This window comes from Oncorhynchus gorbuscha, linkage group LG12, assembly GCF_021184085.1.
Source record: "Oncorhynchus gorbuscha isolate QuinsamMale2020 ecotype Even-year linkage group LG12, OgorEven_v1.0, whole genome shotgun sequence".
Lineage (NCBI taxonomy): Eukaryota > Metazoa > Chordata > Actinopteri > Salmoniformes > Salmonidae > Oncorhynchus > Oncorhynchus gorbuscha.
The window spans coordinates 18,344,277-18,365,850 of NC_060184.1; the positions used below are offsets into that span (position 1 = coordinate 18,344,277).

A 21,574-nucleotide genomic window follows, 5' to 3' on the forward strand; every position below is an offset into this window, starting at 1 on the left:
GTAGAGCAAGTTAGTATTCTCTCATTTGTCAGGGCTGATGCATTACGGTGTGAATGTCTTGGGCTCTCCTCTTCTCACTGACTCCACATTACACATGCTGTTCCACACAACCCAGAGGAAGATCACATTTCTATGGGAATAAGCCATTTATTTTTAACATCAGAGTAAAACTTGTACGTAGTGGCTTTCAGCCCACCCCCATACACATCGTCCTCACAATGTTACTAACAACATTACTAAATGACTCATAACGTTACCGTTCTGTATGTCTGTCCCACCAGGTGGCTGCACTATAAAGAACCAGTCAAGCCAGACGGTGGAGTACTGTGCTGAGCTGCTGGGTCTGGGAGAGCAGGACCTGAGTGTCAGCCTCACGTCCAGGGTCATGCTCACCACAGCAGGGGGCGCCAAAGGAACAGTTATCAAGTAAGTCACCATAGCCCTGGTCAAAAGTTGTGAAATGCACAGTGCATCTACATTTGAAGTCAGAAGTATACATACACCTTAGCCAAATGCATTTAAACTCAGTTTTTCACAATTCCTGACATCTAATCCTAGTAAATATTCCCTGTCCTATGTCAGTTAGGATCACCACTTTATTTTAAGAATGTGAAATGTCAGAATAATAGTAGAGAGAATGATGTATTTCAGCTTTTATTTCTTTCATCACATTCCCAGTGGGTCAGAAGTTTACATACACTCAATTACGATTTGTTAGCATTGTCTTTAAATTGTTTAACTTGGGTCAAACATTTCAGGTAGCCTTCCACAAGCTTCCCACAATAAATTGAGTGAATTTTTGGCCCATTCCTCCTGACAGAGCTGGTGTACTTGAGTCAGGTTTGTAGGCCTCCTTGATCGCACATGCTTTTTCAGTTCTGCCCACAAATGTTCTATATGATTGAGGTCAGGGCTTTGTGATGGCCACTCCAATACCTTGACTTGGTTGTCCTTAGGCCACTTTTCCATAGCTTTAGAAGTATGCTTGGGGTCATTCTCCATTTGGAAGACCCATTTGCGACCAAGCTGTAACTTCCTGACTGATGTCCTCCAAACTTAACAATGGTCATTATGGCCAAACAGTTCTATTTTTTATTTTTTCAGACCAGAGGACATTTCTCCAAAAAGTACAATCTTTTCCCCATGTGCAGTTGCAAACCGTAGTCTGTCTTTTTTATGGCGGTTTTATGGCTTCTTCCTTGCTGAGCGGCCTTCCAGGTTATGTCGATATAGGACTTGTTTTACTGGTCTATAATTATTTTTCTGAGGTCTTTCCCATTATGTCAAGCAAAGAGGCACTGAGTTTGAAGGTAGGCCTTGAAATACATCCAGAAGTACACCTCCAATTGACTCAAATGATGTCAATTAGCCTAACAGAAACTTATAAAGCCATGACATAATTTTCTGGAATTTTCCAAGCTGTTTAAAGGCACAGTCAACTTAGTGTATGTAAACGTCTGACCCACTGGAAATGTGATACAGTGAATTAATCTGTCTGTAAACAATTGTAGGAAAAATGACATGTCATGCACGAAGTAGATGTCCTAACCGACTTGTCAAAACTATAGTTTGTTGACAATACATTTGTGGAGTTGTTGAAAAATGAGTTTTAATGACTCCAACCCAAGTGTGTGTGTGTGTGTGTGTGTGTGTGTGTGTGTGTGTGTGTGTGTGTGTGTGTGTGTGTGTGTGTGTGTGTGTGTGTGTGTGTGTGTGTGTGTGTGTGTGTGTGTGTGTGTGTGTGTGTGTGTGTGTGTGTGTGTGTGTGTGTGTGTGTGTTTGTGTGTCTGACCGACATCACTCCCAGTGGGTATTGTGCTGAGAGTTAAAAATAGGAGCGCCATTCTGTCACACACACAGCAGCATCAGCCAGCAGCAGCCAAGCATGCATCCTCAGCCCTAGCATACTTTTCCTGTTGATGATAGAACACATTGGTAGAGGTAGGGCTGAGCAGTGGAGAGGAGAGAGAATCACAGTATTACATGCAGAGAAGAATCAATACGGTCATGTTGCTGTGGGAAACAATACGGTCATGTTGCTGTGGGAAACAATACGGTCATGTTGCTGTGGGGAAACAATACGGTCATGTTACTGTGGGAAACAATACGGTCATGTTGCTGTGGGAAACAATACGGTCATGTTGCTGTGGGAAACAATACGGTCATGTTGCTGTGGGAAACAATACGGTCATGTTGCTGTGGGAAACAATACGGTCATGTTGCTGTGGGAAACAATACGGTCATGTTGCTGTGGGGAAACAATACGGTCATGTTGCTGTGGGAAACAATACGGTCATGTTGCTGTGGGAAACAATACGGTCATGTTGCTGTGGGGAAACAATACGGTCATGTTGCTGTGGGAAACAATACGGTCATGTTGCTGTGGGAAACAATACGGTCATGTTGCTGTGGGAAACAATACGGTCATGTTGCTGTGGGAAACAATACGGTCATGTTGCTGTGGGAAACAATACGGTCATGTTGCTGTGGGAAACAATACGGTCATGTTACTGTGGGAAACAATACGGTCATGTTGCTGTGGGGAAACAATACGGTCATGTTGCTGTGGGGAAACAATACGGTCATGTTGCTGTGGGAAACAATACGGTCATGTTGCTGTGGGAAACAATACGGTCATGTTGCTCATCATGTTGCTGTGGGAAACAATACGGTCATGTTGCTGTGGGAAACAATACGGTCATGTTACTGTGGGAAACAATACGGTCATGTTACTGTTGGGGGAAACAATACGGTCAAGTTGCTGTGGGGAAACAATACGGTCAAGTTGCTGGTCATGTTGCTGAAACAATACGGTCAAGTTGCTGTGGGAAACAATACGGTCAAGTTGCTGTGGGGAAACAATACGGTCATGTTGCTGTGGGAAACAATACGGTCATGTTGCTGTGGGAAACAATACGGTCAAGTTGCTGTGGGGAAACAATACGGTCATGTTGCTGTGGGAAACAATACGGTCATGTTACTGTGGGAAACAATACGGTCAAGTTGCTGTGGGGAAACAATACGGTCATGTTGCTGTGGGAAACAATACGGTCATGTTGCTGTGGGTATGGACAGCTCCGAAGTCTTCAAAGTGATGGAGGGAATAAAAGACAACATTTGCCCTCCTCCAAGACTCTCCTAGTCCCTGTATGAATCCCAAATGGAACCCTATTCCCCAACCAATCGAATGGTTGACATTTTTAAGTGTTTATTTTTCAATATATAGACACAACCTATGTTTTGAATAAAATCAACTACATGTAGGCTACTGAACTTGTCTGATGCTTTAAGCACTGCGATTTCAAAATGAAGACACATTACTAAAGAGGGAGCCAGAGATCAATATAGCCTAACCAGAAGAAAGAAAGAAGTGTGTCGTCCCCCCCCTCCCCGCTGCTGCTGGCCTTGGCAGATTCTAAGCTCCTGAAGTTGCCAGTAATAGGCTACACCAGCGGTCACCAACCTTTTTCCATTTGGAGTGCCATGTTATCGTACCGTTCCCTACTGATCTGCCTGCTGAGGATTCCTCTGCTGATGGTTTTCATATGCACATTTTCATGGTACAGTTCCATTTCAGTTATAATAAAGTCTTCATGTCTCAAAATCAACAGCATGCAGTTAATCAAAATGATTTCTAAATGAAAATTATACAAATCTATAAATAACTTATATTGACATTGTCAATATGTAAAAAATAGCATACATGAAGCAACAAAAATAAAGAAAATATCCTGATTTAAAAAATATATATATATATCCTGTAAATCACATTGGCTATGCATGGTCTGTCTGCAAGGAAACTCTATAAACTGGTCATAGCCCGAGGCTCATGCTGGCAAACGTATTCTGGACCTTTAGAGTTTCTGCTCCAGTGAGCTCCGGACAGACACAGTTGTAGGCTATTTGCGCAAGAGATAAGTCATATTTTAGTCAAATATTATATATTTTTGGGCGGTCTGTTAAATCGTCTTGTGGTCAATTTGCAGTCTACAAATTATGTAATTATGTTCCGGCCCCCTGACCATATGCTCAAGAAAACATCTGCACGCGACTGTATCTAGTTGATGATCCCTGCCCTGTATAGTGCACTACATTCGACAGAGCACTATAGGAAATAGGGTGCCATTTCGGAAGCAGTCCCTATCTCTATCTACGCCAAGGCCTTGCATGTAATTTAGCCGTGGCTCAGTCTTTCTAATGCCTGACTGTGATTGTTGTACGGGCAGCTTGGCACTCCCTCGGCTCGCCAACCTGAATGCCAAGCCACTCGCTACCTGCAATTACCCCCCCAACCACCCTCCCACACTAATGCTTGTCTGTTGTTTTATATGTGGAGCGAGAGACACTTTTACACAGTACTTGTGCTTGAAGTGCTGGTTTATATGGGCCTGGCTGTGCCTTTATGAGTGTGTCCTAAATGACACCCTGTTTCCTACATATAGTGCACTACTTTTGACCAGGGCCAAGGTCTGTATGCATGCTGTGGTGAGAGGGAGAGCTCTCATGTTTCATTAAGAGGGCATAATAATAAGCAATGAGTTAGTGGTGTACAGTACTTTGTGGTCCCATGTAGCTTAGTAGTTAGAGCATGGCGCTTGCAACACCAGGGTTGTGGGTTCGATTCCCACGGGGGGCTAGTACATAAAGGTATGCATTCAGTACTGTAAATCACTCTGGATAAGAGTGTCTGCTGAATGATTCAAATGTAAATAGTCTTCTGTTTAATTAATAGCAACAATAGCAATGTATGAGTATAGTTGCAGTAAGTGTCTTATAAAGGGTTGGTGTGGATTTCAAACGTCTCGCTGTCTGCGGGTACACCACTATAGCGGGTCTATTTTTATTACTTATGTAAGGGGGAAAGCCGAAGCTAGCTAAATGTTAGTTTGTTTGGGGACTAGCTTTAAGGTGTTTATATGTGCGAGGCAGAGAGTGGGAGAGAGGGACGTTAATCGTGTTTACCCCACCATGGTGAGTTCTGTGGCGGACTCTGTAGTTCAGCGAGGGCAGGGGTACAGTCTTCCACTCTCTCAGCAAACCCATTTACATGTTCACTACACAGACTCGTTTAAAGCTAATTTAATGAGATGTGAGCTTCTCAACTTCCTGATTACATCTGAGAACATGGTGCCGGAGAGTATGTTATGGAGCTCATAGAGCATGTGGGCTTCATAGTGGGTATACACGTCACCGCTACTGTTAGTGCGATGGCAAACCTCTTGGTTTTTAAATGAGAGGCCAAGACTTAACCTTTGTATTCAAATGTTTTAACTGGGGGCTATGGGCTCTTCTCACTGGCTGGAAGAAGTAAGGGGATAATGAATTAAACATGCGGTGTAGTAGAGCAAAAGTGCGAGGCCAGGTGTGTACTGAGCGCTGGGGGTCAAGGGTGTAAAACGAGTTGGGGAGGTGGGGTGAGGATGGGGTCATAATGGATTAGGTTATCATGGAGAGTCCTTATCTTGTGGAATGTGGCTATCGTCTCAACACATCAGCCAGTGCTGAAGGGAGGTGCATGGGGGGACAGGATATATATATATATATATACACTGCTCAAAAAAATAAAGGGAACACTAAAATAACACATCCTAGATCTGAATGAATGAACTATTCTTATTAAATACTTTTTTCTTTACAGTTGAATGTGCTGACAACAAAATCACACAAAAATAATCAATGGAAATCAAATTTATTAACCCATGGAGGTCTGGATTTGGAGTCACACTCAAATTGAAAGTGGAAAACCACACTACAGGCTGATCCAACTTTGATGTAATGTCCTTAAAACAAGTCAAAATGAGGCTCAGTAGTGTGTGTGGCCTCCACGTGCCTGTATGACCTCCATACAATGCCTGGGCATGCTCCTGATGAGGTGGTGGATGGTCTCCTGAGGGATCTCCTCCCAGACCTGGACTAAAGCATCTGCCAACTCCTGGACAGTCTGTGGTGCAACGTGGCATTAGTGGATGGAGCGAGACATGATGTCCCAGATGTGCTCAATTGGATTCAGGTCTGGGGAACGGGCGGGCCAGTCCATAGCATCAATGTCTTCCTCTTGCAGGAACTGCTGACACACTCCAGCCACATGAAGTCTAGCATTGTCTTGCATTAGGAGGAAACCAGGGCCAACCGCACCAGCATATGGTCTCACAAGGAGTCTGAGGATCTCATCTCGGTACCTAATGGCAGTCAGGCTACCTCTAGCGAGCACATGGAGGGCTGTGTGGCCCCCCAAAGAAATGCCACCCCACACCATGACTGACCCACCGCCAAACCAGTCATGCTGGAGAGCAGAACGTTCTCCATGGTGTCTCCAGACTCTGTCACGTCTGTCACATGTGCTCAGTGTGAACCTGCTTTCATCTGTGAAGAGCACAGGGCGCCAGTGGCGAATTTGCCAATCTTGGTGTTCTCTTGCAAATGTCAAACGTCCTGCAGAGTGTTGGGCTGTAAGCACAACCCCCACCTGTGGACGTCGGGCCCTCATACCACCCTCATGGAGTCTGTTTCTGACCGTTTGAGCAGACACATGCACATTTGTGACCTGCTGCAGGTCATTTTGCAGGGCTCTGGCAATGCTCCTCCTGCTCCTCCTTGCACAAAGGCGGAGGTAGCGGTCCTGCTGCTGGGTTGTTGCCCTCCTACGGCCTCCTCCACGTCTCCTGATGTACTGGCCTGTCTCCTGGTAGCGCCTCCATGCTCTGGACACTACGCTGACAGACACATCAAACCTTCTTGCCACAGCTCGCATTGATGTGCAATCCTGGATGAGCTGCACTACCTGAGCCACTTGTGTGGGGTGTAGACTCCGTCTCATGCTACCACTAGAGTGAAAGCACCGCCAGCATTCAAAAGTGACCAAAACATCAGCCAGGAAGCATAGGAACTGAGAAGTGGTCTGTGGTCACCACCTGCAGAACCACTCTTTTATTGGGGGTGTCTTGCTAATTGCCTGTAATTTCCACCTGTTGTCTATTCCATTTGCACAACAGCATGTGAAATTTATTGTCAATCAGTGTTGCTTCCTAAGTGAACAGTTTGATTTCACAGAAGTGTGATTGACTTGGAGTTACATTGTGTTGTTTAAATGTTCCCTTTATTTTTTTGGAGCAGTATATATATATATATATATATATATATATATATATATATATATATATATATGAGAGAGAGAGAGAGACTTGGACATAGACATGAAGTACTCAGAGAACTGCTAAGTGCCACAGATAGAGAATGAGTTATTTTCTGTCATGCCTCGTGTGCATGACAATGCTGTTTGTAAAGAAAAGGGCAGATGTAAAGCTTGTTGAGAAACTTTAAGTCCACGGGTTATTCATATTGTATGTTTTTTCCATTCCTCTTCATTCTTTGCCATCTCTCTATGGTCTGTAATTATTGAGCTACATACTTGACTGCAGTCAGAGCTCCCAGGCAGTTGTCATACCTACACAGAGCTATGATGCTTATACCTTCTGTCATTGGTATGGCTCCTTATCATATTACAGTCTCTCTTTTCTCCCAAGATATCAATAATGCAATTATCCTCTTGGGAAACCGAGCAGGCCCCTGAACAGTTCTGCAGACCCACGGTGGTGAATGGATGGGATTAGTGGGTGACTCTGTCGTCTTTGAGTTGTGGGCTACTTCTTTCACCAGTGCTCAGGTTTATACGTTGTGGCTGTATGTTTATTTGCTGTTGACAAATCCAATTTCCCCTCGTGCCATTAATTCAATTTAGATCAGATATACTTCATTGTATGTTATTCACAGAAATGTGCTTTGCGTACAGAAAAGTCAAGATTATTCATTTCAGTTCAGTGATGTGCTTATTCTCGCTCTTGCTCTCTCTCTCTCCCCCCCTCTCTCTCCCTCCAGAGTGCCACTGAAAGTGGAGCAGGCAAACAACGCACGGGACGCCCTGGCCAAGGCTGTGTACAGCCGGCTGTTTGACCACGTGGTCACAAGGGTCAACCAGTGCTTCCCCTTCCACTCTTCTGCCAACTTCATCGGGGTTCTGGATATCGCAGGCTTCGGTCTGTACCCCTTCTATGTGCCCTATGTACAGTGCTTTCAGGAAGTATTCATACCTCTTGACTTATTCCATATTTTGTTGTGTTACAGCCTGAATTCAACATTTATTTAAAAAAGAAAAAATGTAAATACATCTCACCCATCTACACTTAATAACCCATAATTGCGAAGTTTGTTTTTAGAAATTGTTGCAAATGTATTTAAAAAAAGGTTTTCAGAAATATCTGATTTACGTAAGTATTCACACCCCTGAGTCAATACTTTGTTGAAGCACCTTTGCCAACGATTACAGCTGCAAGTCTTTCTGGGTAAGTCTCTAAGAGCTTTCCACACCTTGTGTAACATTTGCCCATTTTTCTTTTCAAAATTCTTCAAGCTCTGTCAAATTGGTTGTTGATCATTGCTAGACAACTATTTTCAGGTTTTGCCATAGATTTTCAAGCAGATTTAAGTCAAAACTGTAACTCTGGAAAATTCAGTATTTTTGGTAAGCAACTCCAGTGTAGATTTGGCCTTGTGTTTCAGGTTATTGTTCTGCTGAAAGGGGAATTAATTTCAGAGTCTGTTGGAAAGTAGAGTGAACCAGGTTTTCCCCTAGGATTCTGTTTTTTTTTCATCCTGAAAAACTCCTCAGTCTTTAATGATTACAAGCAGCCTTGAACGATTACAAGCATACCCATAACATCATGCAGCCACCACTATGCTTGAAAATATTGAGAGTGGTACTCTGTAATGTGTTGAGTTGGATTTGCCCCAATTTGTATTCAGGACAGAAAGTGAATTGCTTTGGCACATACTTTTTAGCAGTATTACTTTAGTGCCTTAATGCAAATAGGATGCATGTTTTGGAATATTTGTTTTCTGTACATGCTTCCATCTTTCCTCTGTCAATTAGGTTAGTATTGTGGAGCAACTACAATGTTATTGATCCATCCTCAGTTTTCTCCTATCACAGCCATTAAACTGTGTAACTGCTTTAAAGTCACCATTAGCCTCATGGTGAAGTCCCTGAGCTGTATCTTTCCTCTCCGGCATGTGAGGAAGAACACCTGTATCTTTGTATTGACTGGGTGTATTGATACACCATCCAAAGTGTAATGAATAACTTCACCATGCTCAAAGGGATATTCAGCTTTTTTTACCCATCTACCAATAGTTGCCCTTCTTTGCAAGGCATGGAAATCCTACCTGGTCTTTGTGGTTGAATCTGTGTTTTGAAATGTTCTGCTCATCTGAGGGACCCTACAGATAATTGTATGTGTGGGGTACAGAGATGAGGCATTCATTCAAAACGAGCTGCAAAAAACACTCAAACTGGACCGTTTTATCTCCATCTCTTCATTCAAAGACTCAATCATGGACACTCTTACTGACAGTTGTGGCTGCTTTGCGAGATGTATTGTCTCTACCTTCTTGCCCTTTGTGCTGTTGTCTGTGCCCAATAATGTTTGTACCATGTTTTGTGCTGCTGACATGTTGTGCTGCTACCATGCATGCTGTGTTTTCATGTGTTGCTGCCATGCTATGTTATTCTCTTAGGTCCATGCAACTTATTATGTGAATATGTGACATATTTTAACTCTTGAACTTATTTAGGCTTGCCATAACAAAGGGGTTGAATACGTATTGACTTAGGAAATTTCAGCGTTTCATTTAAAAAAATAAACAATTCCACTTTGACATTATGGGGTATTGTGTGTAGGCCAGTGACACAACATCTCAATTCAATCCATTTTAAATTCAGGCTGTAACACATGTGGAAAAAGTCAAGGGGTGTGAATACTTTCTGAAGGCACTGGGCATATGTGTTCTATGGATGTGATGCACGATGCCATATGATATGATAGTAGTAGCACACTTTATTATCCCTCAGGGGGGAAATGGTTTTACAGCCTAATTGTCCATAAAACAACTTCAACAACAACAGACATTTCCCCACGAGACAACATTATACAGAACATAACATGAACCACACATTGCATATAATTGCAAGAGTCCATTAGTCAGAGACAGTGGTGGTTTACGGCTAAAGTGCTTGGTTTTTTTAATGTGTTTTCGTTTCCTGATGTCTCTCTTCCAGAGTACTTTGAGCACAACAGCTTTGAGCAGTTCTGCATCAACTACTGTAATGAGAAGCTGCAGCAGTTCTTCAACGAGCGCATTCTGAAAGAGGTGAGTGCTTCTTCCAAGGTCTGTGTGTGTTCACCCCAATGTCCCTGCCTCCTTAACTGACATCCCAGTTGTCCAACCAGGGCTCAACTTCAAGTTGTCTTTCTGCGATTCCTAGCATCTCCTCGCCTCCTTATTTGAAGGGAATGTCCATGGGTCCCTCCCATCAGACCTTGTTCAATGCGTTTTGAGAAGGAGGCGAGAAGAGAGGATGCAAGAAATCAAGAAAAGATTAACTGAGAATGAGCCCAGGTGTTTGCAACAAGCAGAATGGAAACCTTGACATTTGGATTCAGTTATATTTGTCAGAGATGATGTTGCAAAATTGGTTTTCCAGAAATCCTCTTTGGATGATTCTGGATTTCCTGCTTATTCCTTCCTGATTTCAGGAATCCTCCATCCGGGATTTGGGGAAACCAGGGACTTTATTGAACATTCCCGTAACTTTGCAACCCTAGTCAGAGACCTTGGTAAAATAATGTGTTATTGCACAATAGATAGAAAGGCAACTCTTGACGGATTTATCTGAATACATTGGAGTCTTTGGCCTCATTATAGTAGAGAACTATCTTGTATAATAAACCATATTCAATTATATTCTGAATGTCGTTCTGAAGGTCATTATAAATGTTTGTTATTGGAACGGTTCTGTTTCAAATTCTAGGAACAAGAGCTGTATCAGAAGGAGGGCCTTGGAGTGAACGAGGTCCGGTACGTCGACAATCAGGACTGCATAGGTTTGTCTAATCTTAATACCATTTCATGCACATCATTTCAGAGGGTTAGCCTATGTTCAGTATCCTCCACCTAGTTTCCAGTGTTTTCCCCTTGTTTTATCAATGTGTTGCCATTCCATGTTCTTCTGACTAGAGATCTGTCTCTGCGTGGGAAGCTGAAACAGCTTTTTTCTCTGAGAGAAGTTAAACTCTTGAGCGCTGACCCAGAGCCTTGACCCTGAGTTATATTACATGGTCAACTGAAAGAAAGCCTGTTGATGGGAGGTAGATGTATTTTGTTTCAAAGCACACCCAAACTTACTTTCTCCTCTGTTTGAGATATGGGTGTTGTAGGGTGGCAGGATGCCAGAGAGAGGAATGGATGTGATGGGGAGAATGGGGCCTGGCTCGGGGGAATGGGGTCTCTTCCTCCCCCAAAATTACTGTGCATTGCTGTGTATGAGAGATTATACAGTGCCTTGCGAAAGTATTCGGCCCCCTTGAACTTTGCGACCTTTTGCCACATTTCAGGCTTCAAACATAAAGATATAAAACTGTAGATCTCTGTAGTTTATCCAGAGTGATCATGGACCTCTTGGCTGCATCTCTGATCAGTCTTCTCCTTGTATCCCACCTGACCAATATCCAGTGACACTGCAGGGCGCCAAATTCAAACAACAGAAATCTCATAATTAATATTCCTCCAACATACAAGTATTATACACCATTATAAAGATAAACTTCTTATTAATCCAGCCACAGTGTCTGATTCCAAAAAGGCTTTGCGGCAAAAGAACACCATGCGATTATGTTAGGTCAGCGCCTAGCCACAGAGAACCATACAGCCATTTTCCAACCAAGGAGAGGTGTCACAAAAGACTAAAATAGCGTTGACATTAATCACTAACCTTTGATGTTTACCGGATGGCACTCCCAGGACTCCATGTTAGACAATAAATGTGTGTTTTGTTCAATAAAGTTCATCTTTATGTCCAAAAACCTCATTTGAAATTGGCGCGTTATGTTCAAAAATGTATTGTCTCAAACAAACATCCGGTGAAAGTGCAGAGAGCCACGTCAAATTACAGAAATACTCATCATAAACATTGATCTAATATACAAGTGTTATACATGCGATTAAAGATAAACTTCTCCTTAATGCAACCACTCAGATTTCAAAAAGGCTTTACGACAAAAACACACCATGCGATTATGTTAGGTCAGCGCCTAGCCACAGAGAACCAAACATCCATTTTCCAACCAAGGAGAGGTGTCACAAAAGTCAGAAATAGCATTCAAATGAATCACTTACCTTTGATGATCTTCATCTGATGGCACTCCCAGGTCTCCAATAAATGTTCGTTCCAATAAATGTTTGTTTTGTTCGATAAAGTTCATCTTTATCTGTCCAAATACCTCCTTTTTGTTCACGCGTTTAGTCATGCGTTTTAGTCCGGGCACAAAAAAGTTCCATTACAGTTTGTAGAAACATGTCAAGCTATGTATAGAATCAATCTTTAATATGTTTTTATCATAAATCTTCAATAATATTCCAACCGGACAATTCCTTTGGCTTTAGAAATTAAAGGGAATGGAGCTCGCGCTCACGGCCGTGCGCGTGACAAAACTCAAGGCTTTCAGCCAGACCACTGGTTCAAACAGCTCTTATTCGCTCCCCTTTCACAATAGAAGCCTGAAACAAGGTTCTAAAGACTGTTGACATCTAGTGGAAGCCTTAGGAAGTGTAATCTGACCCCATTTACACTGTATATTGGCTATGCAATCACTTGAAAATCTACAAATATTTTTCCATCCCAATTTCATATTTTTTTTACTGACTTTTCTATGCATTAAACACCTGCTCTCTCTCTCTCTCTCTCTCTCTCTCTCTCTCTCTCTCTCTCTCTCTCTCTCTCTCTCTCTCTCTCTCTCTCGACTAACCTATGGAAAGAGTGAGTCACTGCAGCTCTAACTATGGATGTCATTCAGTCATGTCTTAATGAGCCGTTGTTCTCTCGTGCAAGGTGGTCTGTGTAGGTCAAGGTCAGACTATTCTGAACTGAAACATTTTCATTATTTTATTACACCTTAAATTGGTTTTTGACAGGTACACCACCCTTCCCTAGCGTAATTGGATATCTTACACTGTCAGTGGCCCTGGACTATAGAAAGACTAAACCCCTAATGAAATACGTGAAGCAACAGGCTAGGATAGCTCTAAGGCTACACTGACTTATTGGATACAGTCATTTTGGGATCTCTTGACCCCTGACTCCTGACCGCTGTGTCTGTCTACAGACCTCGTGGAGGCCAAGCTGGTGGGCATCCTGGACATCCTGGATGAAGAGAACCGTCTACCTCAGACCAGTGACCAGCACTTTGCAGAGACCGTACACAACAAACACAAGAACCACTTCCGACTGACCGTGAGTTCTTACTTTAACCAGGATTCATGTCCTTTCTCTGTGTACTTATAGGTTGTGTGTGTTTTATCGTCCGTAATGTCAGTCGTGGGTTTGTTAAGCCATTGGAATAAGTCTTGTCTCTGTGGTTGTATTTTTTTTCACTTATTTAAAATGGATACCGTGAAATGTGTTCCTCAGGTGCCCCGGAAATCAAAGCTGCAAGTTCACAGGAATGTGAGGGATGACGAGGGATTCATCATCAGACACTTTGCAGGAGCTGTGTGCTATGAGACGGTACATTTAGGTTCACAAAATGACACCGCAGGATGTCTGAAGGCTAGAAAACATCAACATTACTCCTTTTTATATGATCAGACTTCGGTCTGTTTAAGTAATCCCCTATGTCCTTGTGGTAGGCCTATACTGCAGCATCTCCAACCAAACATTCTCCTCCTCTTTGACACCTGCACAAAACCCAGCATGTGGAATTCACTTATTTTTATCACAAGTGCCCCACTTATCTTCCAACCAGAGTATAATTTTTCTGAACTGGGTGTGCTTCTGCATCTTCAAGGTTCTACATTTTCTCTGAATTGCAGACCAAGTTTGTGGAGAAGAACAATGATGCACTGCACATGTCCCTGGAGTGCCTAGTGAGTGAGTCTAAGGACCGGTTTATCCGGGAGCTCTTTGAGAACTCCAACAACACCAAGGACTCGAAACAGAAGGCCGGCAAGCTCAGCTTCATCAGCGTAGGCAACAAATTCAAGGTGAGGACGAATTTTAATCTACTGCCTTTCACTTCCACACTTTATTAATGTGCTTCTCAACATGGTAGGGATCCCAAATGGGACACTATTATCTATTAAGTGTGCTACTTTTGACCAGGACCCATAGGGATTAGGGTGCCATTGATGCAGCCATGGAATACTGAGGGGGAATGGGTATACATGTCCATTTTAAAGGTCCAGTCTAGATGTTTTTATCTCAACATCAAATAATTTCTGGGTAACAATTAAAGTACCTTACTGTGATGGGTTTTCAATTAAAATGGTCCAATATATATATATTTTAATCTAAAAGCAAAGGGCAATTTCTCAATAAATAATTTTGCTATGACTGTCTGGGTGTGATCTGAGTGAGGAGTGTAAAACTAGCTGTTATTGGCATAGAGGTTTTTCTTATTGGTCTATTAACTAGTTTACCACCTGGTTATGTCACCAGGCTGGCCAAAACTCCATCCCACCAAAACAGGCAAATATTTCAGGCTGTCTTTTCAAACAGCACTTACATTAAAAGGGTATTATCATAATTTTCACAATTTACAGTATTATTACAACCTATATATATATATATATACTGTTTATGAAACATAAGAAAATCAAGTTTTTGACTGCAACTGGGCCTTTCACAGCCATACCAGGTGTGTTCATGTTTGTTACTTTTATCTTGTATTTTAAATGCAAAACAGTAGCATCAAGGCTATTTTGTTAGTTTATAGTCATAACTGTGATACTTTCTTACTCTATACTGTGATCCTGTAAGATGTGTTAAGATGCTGTGTCTGTTGTAAGTGAAATCAGAGGAGCGTTCTGGTGCTGCAATATTCACTCATGTTAATAAGCAGTTATTGTAAGCTATCATTGGTACTGCTAGACACAGTGGAGAAGAAGGACAGTTGGAGTACAATAGTTACAAAAAGTTACATACATACAATTTTAGAGGATTTGAATGCAGCTTATTTTTCAGGGTTTCATAATGTGTTTGGATTTAATCTCCCTCTGGTTTAGTTTCCGGAGTTAATTTTGTTTCTACATTCTGTTAATGTGTTCTTCCTCATCTCTCTCCTTCCCACTGTTCCTCCTTCCATTCTGTCTCTCCATCCTTTCCCTACCCCCATCATGCCCTGGTTTCTCAAATGACTGCCTCGCCTGGTTCACCAACTACTTCTCAGACAGAGTTCTAATGTGTCAAATCGGAGGGCCTGTTGTCCGGACCTCTGGCAGTCTCTATGGGGGTGCCACAGGGTTCAATTCTCGGGCCGACTCTTTTCTCTGTATACATCAATGATGTCGCTCTTGCTGCTGGTGATTCTCTGATCCACCTCTATGCAGACAACACCATTCTGTATACTGCTAGCCCTTCTTTGGACACTATGTTAACTAACCTCCAGACGAGCTTCAATGCCATACAACTCTCCTTCCATGGCCTCCAACTGCTCTTAAATGCAAGTAAAACTAAATGCATGCTCTTCAACCGATCGCTGCTCGCACCTGCCCGCCCGTCCAGCATCACTACTCTGGACGGTTCTGACTTAGATTATGTGGACAACTACAAATACCTAGGTGTCTGGTTAGACTGTAAACTCTCCTTCCACACTCACATTAAGCATCTCCAATCCAAAATTAAATCTAGATTCAGCTTCCTATTTCGCAACACTCATGCTGCCAAACATACCCTCGTAGAACTGACTATCCTGCCGATCCTTGACTTTGGCGATGTAATTTACAAAATAGCCTCCAACACTCTACTCAGCAAATTGGATGCAGTCTATCACAGTGCCATCCGTTTTGTCACCAAAGCCCCATATGCGACCACTGCGACCTGTTTGCTCTCGTTGGCTGGCCCTCGCTTCATATTCATCGCCAAACCCACTGGCTCCAGGTCATCTATAAGTCTTTGCTAGGTGAAGCCCTGCCTTATCTCAGCTCACTGGTCACCATAGCAGCACCCACCCGTAGCACGTGCTCCAGCAAGTATATTTCACTGGTCACCCCCAATTTGGCTGCCTTTCCTTCCAGTTCCCTCCTGCCAATGACTGGAACGAATTGCAAAAATCACTGAAGCTGGAGACTCATATCTCCCTCACTAACTTTAAGCACCAGCTGTCAGAGCAGCTCACAGATCACTGCACCTGTACATAGCCCATCTGTAAATAGCCCATCCAACTACCTCATCCCCATACTGTTTTTATTTATTTTTTTGCTCCTTTGCACCCCAGTATCTCTACTTGCAAATTCATCTTCTGCACATCTATCACTCGTGTTTGAATGGCTAAATTGTAATTATTTCGCCACTATGGCCTATTTATTGCCTTTCCTCCCTTATCTTACCTTATTTGCACACACTGTACATAGACTTTTTCTCTATTGTGTTATTGACTGGATGTTTGTTCATACCATGTGTAACTCTGTTGTTGTTTATGTCGCACTGCTTTGCTTTATCTTGGCCAGGTCGCAGTTGTAAATGAGAACTTGTTCTCAACTAGCCTACCTGGTTAAATAAAGGTGAAATAAAAAATAAATAAAATCATAGCTGTGATTTAAAGTCCAAAAGCTGTGTAGAGAGAGGGAGAAATACAGACAGGAAAAGTAGAGACATATAGCGGTTCAAATCAGAATCAGTCAGGTGAGTAAGGTAACTTGTCCTGTTCCGTTGTGTGCTATGAATCCCACAATGCATCAGTGAATAATGCAGGCAACACCCTCCTGTTCTCCAGCTAACTGCCTCCAGTCACCCCCTTCCCTGTCCCCTACCTCCCCAGTCCTGGTTCTGTGCTGTCTCCCTGTTAATCGCCGTTTGTTTCCTGCATCACTGCAACACTTGCTAATGACATCTTTATGTCGGTAGCTTCCAATTCCAATCAATTGATATGTTATTCATATCATTATCAGGAGTGTAGTATGAATAGTTTGCAATGTTGTGTAGTTTGCAGTGAGATACCATAGCATATAGGATCAGAGAAATGTTCAATGACAGTCACCAATTTGTAAGTCGCTCTGGATAAGAGCGTCTGCTAAATGACTTAAATGTAAATGTAATGTAATGACAGGATCAATGTCCACCGAGCAATTGTCCCTACAATCCCATTATCTTCTTATGATTCCATAATAAAATTATTACGATACTTATTGACCAGTGTACATGCCAGTTGGCAGTTGCACCGAATAGGACTGCCTGCCAGGCAGCTACTGTACATATTAAGCAGCTACTGTTAATAAGGTAGTTGCTGTAGAAAGTGATATGCTGTAGATCATAAGGCTTAGAGCTTGACTAAGGCCTAATCAGTGATTCAACGTTTTGTACCTGTCTGTTCTCAGAGTTACAAGGTGAGATAGAGAGCGTTATCAGCTGTTTATTTGAGATATCCTGCTGGGTTTATAAATATTAATGTCCCTAGAGCAGTCTGTCTGTTAAACACAACTCTCTGCAGATTAAGGTTGCAAAATGACGGTAACTTCCCAGATTTTCCATAAATGCCAGTATGGACAATTCCTGGACTTATTAGGGAATTCCAACTGGGATTTCTGGAAAACCGGGACATTTTGGGAAGGTTCCAGGGGTTTTGCAACCAGAGCTCTAGATCAGTGACAGAGGGGCCAACAAGCGGTTATCTGTCTGTCATCTCAGTTAGTTGGCTACCATGCATCCATCTGTCTGTCATCTCAGTTAGTTGGCTACCATGCATCCATATTTCTGTCATCTCACAGTGTCCAGTTAGTTGGCTACCATGCATCCATATTTCTGTCATCTCAGTGTCCAGTTAGTTGGCTACCATGCATCCATTTGTCTGTCATCTCAGTGTCCAGTTAGTTGGCTACCATGCATCCATATTTCTGTCATCTCACAGTGTCCAGTTAGTTGGCTACCATGCATCCATCTGTCTGTCATCTGTGTCCAGTTAGTTGGCTACCATGCATCCATCTGTGTCCAGTTAGTTGGCTACCATGCATCCATCTGTCTGTCATCTGTGTCCAGTTAGTTGGCTACCATGCATCCATCTGTCTGTCCCTCAGTTCCTGTGGTCCTATCAGTGTTCTATTTAGGCCTGTTTGCATGATACATTAAAACAAAATGTCTTTGTCTTTCGTTTCAATGCGCTTTAACCATGAATGTGTGTCTGTCGCGGCTGTACTGTTGCTTAAGTAGCTGTTTTGAGTGTTGGACAGGAGCGCTGGAGGCAGAGAGGGAGCAAGTACCCTTTAATAAGCATGTGTTCATGCTGTGTTGGACTAGACAGGTCTGTGGAGTTGGTCTGTATCACTGAACAAAGGTTTTCTTTTACCCCAACAGACCCAGCTGAACATTCTACTGGAGAAGCTTCGCAGCACGGTTAGTATTTACTACAGTGCTCAACAATTTACTACTTTACCCCACACATAGGGCATCTAACCTGAACTGAGATCAGTTGTCATATAATATACACTCGCCTCACCATTTATTTTGATAGTTAGGATAACATGTGTACATGTGACTCTATAGATCTGAGATTACATGTTTTGTATGTTGCATCAGTACAGAATGTCACCTTTTATTTGATGGTATTTTCACACATATCTGCTTTATTGTTTAGAAATGAAAGCATTTTATGTATGTAGTCACACCATTTGAAGAAGTTTTCACTTCACTTATATTGTATTAAAGTAGTCAAAAGTGTAGTATTTGGTCTCATATTCCTAGCACGCAATGACTACATCAAGCTTGTGACTACAAACTTGTTTGAACAATTTGTAGTTTGTTTTGGTTGTGTTTTAGATTGTTTTGCCCAATAAATTGTAAACTGCCCTGAGATTGTAAACTGTTATGGTAAAAACATAGATTCAATATTGTGAAGATGGGGAGAGGTCTGTCCGTAATAAAGAGATGCTCTGATTTCTCACTCCACAAAGCAAGTCCTGCAGGCTCTAGTTTTATCTTATCTTGATTATTGTCCAGTCATATGGTCAATTGCTGCAAAGAAAGACCTAGTTAAGCTGCATCTGGCCAAGAACAGAGCGGCACATCTTGCTCTTCATTTTAATCAGAGGGCTAATAGTAATACTATGCATGCCAGTCTCTCTTAGCTAAGAGTTGAGGAAAGACGACTGCCAAATGTCTTGTTTTTATAAGAAACATTAACCTGTCTGTGAACCCTCGCCAACAGCCAATGAGATTGCAGGGTGCCAAATCTCATAAATCAAATTTATCAAACATAAAAGTATTAGGCACCATTTTAAAGATACCATTCTCATTCATCCAGCCACGGTGTCTGATTTCAAAAATGCTTTACACCGAAAGCTCCACAAACGTTTATGTTAGGTCACCACCAAGTCACAGAAAACCCCAGCCATTTTTCCAGTCAAAGAGAGGAGTCACAAAAAGCACAAATAGAGATAAAATGAATCACTAACCTTTGAGGATCTTCATCAGATGACACTCATAGAACTTCATGTTACAGAATACATGTATGTTTTGTTCGATAAAGTGCATATTTGTATAAAAAAAATATCATTTTACATTGGTGTGTATGTTCAGTAATGTTTTGCTTCCAAAACATGCAGTGATTTTGCAGAGAGCCTCATCAATTTACAGAAATACTCATTATAAATGTTGATGAAAATACAACTGTTATGCATGGAACTTTAGATATACTTCTCCTTAATTGAATTATTATTATTTTTTTTCACCTTTATTTAACCAGGTAGGCTAGTTGAGAATAAGTTCTCATTTGCAACTGCGACCTGGCCAAGATAAAGCAAAGCAGTGTGAAGCAGACAACAACACAGAGTTAAACATGGAGTAAACAATAAACAAGCCCGTAACACAATAAACAAATCAATGACACAGTAGAAAAAAGAAAGTCTATATACAGTGTGTGCAAAAGGCATGAGGAGGTAGGCAATAAATAGGCCATAGGAGTGAATAGTTACAATTTAGCAGATTAACACGAGAGTGATAAATGAGCAGATGATTTGAAAAGTAAATAAATAAAAACCTGCTTGCTGCAGGGACGGGGGCTTGGGATTTGAAAAAATATTTAAAAAATACAATATAAATATAGGACAAAACACACATCACAACAACAGAGACAACACTACATAAAGAGAGACATAAGACCACAACATAGCAAGGCAGCAACACATGACAACACAGCATGGTAGCAACACAACATGGTAGCAGCACAAAACATGGTACAAACATTATTGGGCACAGTCAACAGCACAAAGGTCAAGAAGGTAGAGACAACAATACATCACACAAAGCAGCCACAACTGTCAGTAAGAGTGTCCATAATTGCGTCTTTGAATGAAGAGATTGAGATTAAACTGTCCAGTTTGAGTGTTTGTTGTAGGTTCGTTCCAGTCGCTATTTGCATCGAACTGAAAATAGGAGCAACCCAGGTATGTGTGTGCTTTGGGGACCTTTAACAGAATATGACTGGTAGAACGGTTGTTTTATATGGAGGATGAGGGCTGCAGTAGATATCTCAAAAGGGGGATTGAGGCCTAAGAGGGTTTTATAAATAAGCATCAACCAGTGGGTCTTGCGATGGGTATACAGAGATAACCAGTTTACAGAGGAGTAGAGAGTGCATCTTGCCGCTTGAGAAAACCCTTACCTGTCGATCTATAAATGATGTTTCCTTAATCTAGGTGGTTATTTGAATCAGGGTTAGTTTAGCAGCTGGGGTGAAAGAGGAGTGATTACGATGGAGTAAACCAAGTCTAGATTTAACTTTAGACTGCAACTTTGATATGTGCGGAGAGAAGGACAGTGCACCATCAAGCCATACTCCCAAGTACTTTAAACCCTCAGAGGTAGTAATAACACCTGTGGAAGGAGGGGCATTCTTCTTACCAAACCACATGACCTTTGGTTTGGAGGTGTTCAGAACAAGGTTAATGGTAGAGAAAGCTTGTTGGACACTAAGAAAGCTTTGTTGTCGAGAATTTAACACAAATTCCGGGGAGGGGCCAGCTGAATATAAGATTGTATTGTTGATGTAAATTGAGAAGAACGTGGGCCTAGGATTGAGCCTTGGGGTACTCCCTTGGTGACAGGCAGTGGCTGAGACAGCAGATTTTCTAACTTTATACACTGCACTCTTTGAAAGAGGTAGTTAGCAAACCAGGCCAAAGACCACTCAGATACACCAATAATCCTTAGCCGTCCCACAAGAATGGAATGGTCTACCGTATCAAAAGCTTTGGCCAAGTCAATAAAAATAGCAGCACAGTATTGCTTAGAATCAAAGGCAATGGTGATATCGTTGAGGACCTTTTAAGTTTGCAGTGACACATCCATAATTTTATCAATCTTCCAGTGAACATTTTTATTTTGTCAGTCCATAATGTTCAAGCCAATGTCCAACCAATTTAGATCTGGATCACCAAAGAGGTACTCTGTGGCCATCTTCAGTGTGGCTGCTGTCAGGGCTAACAACATGAAATTACATATAGAACACTTCAATTTAATAGGATATCTATGGCTAAC

General features: G+C 42.0%; 1 protein-coding gene across 3 annotated transcripts in view; it reads left to right on the forward strand.

Moving 5' to 3' along the window:
• Window positions 1-21,574, forward strand: part of LOC123990637 (unconventional myosin-VI-like) — a 116,139-nt gene that overhangs the window by 61,041 nt on the left and 33,524 nt on the right. For all 3 annotated transcript variants that reach the window (XM_046291293.1, XM_046291296.1, XM_046291295.1), the window contains exons 12-19: window positions 282-426; window positions 7,876-8,033; window positions 10,112-10,203; window positions 10,865-10,937; window positions 13,215-13,342; window positions 13,520-13,615; window positions 13,921-14,091; window positions 18,395-18,433. In XM_046291293.1, coding sequence (XP_046147249.1) covers window positions 282-426; window positions 7,876-8,033; window positions 10,112-10,203; window positions 10,865-10,937; window positions 13,215-13,342; window positions 13,520-13,615; window positions 13,921-14,091; window positions 18,395-18,433 — 902 coding nt within the window. The remainder of the gene's footprint in view (window positions 1-281; window positions 427-7,875; window positions 8,034-10,111; window positions 10,204-10,864; window positions 10,938-13,214; window positions 13,343-13,519; window positions 13,616-13,920; window positions 14,092-18,394; window positions 18,434-21,574) is intronic.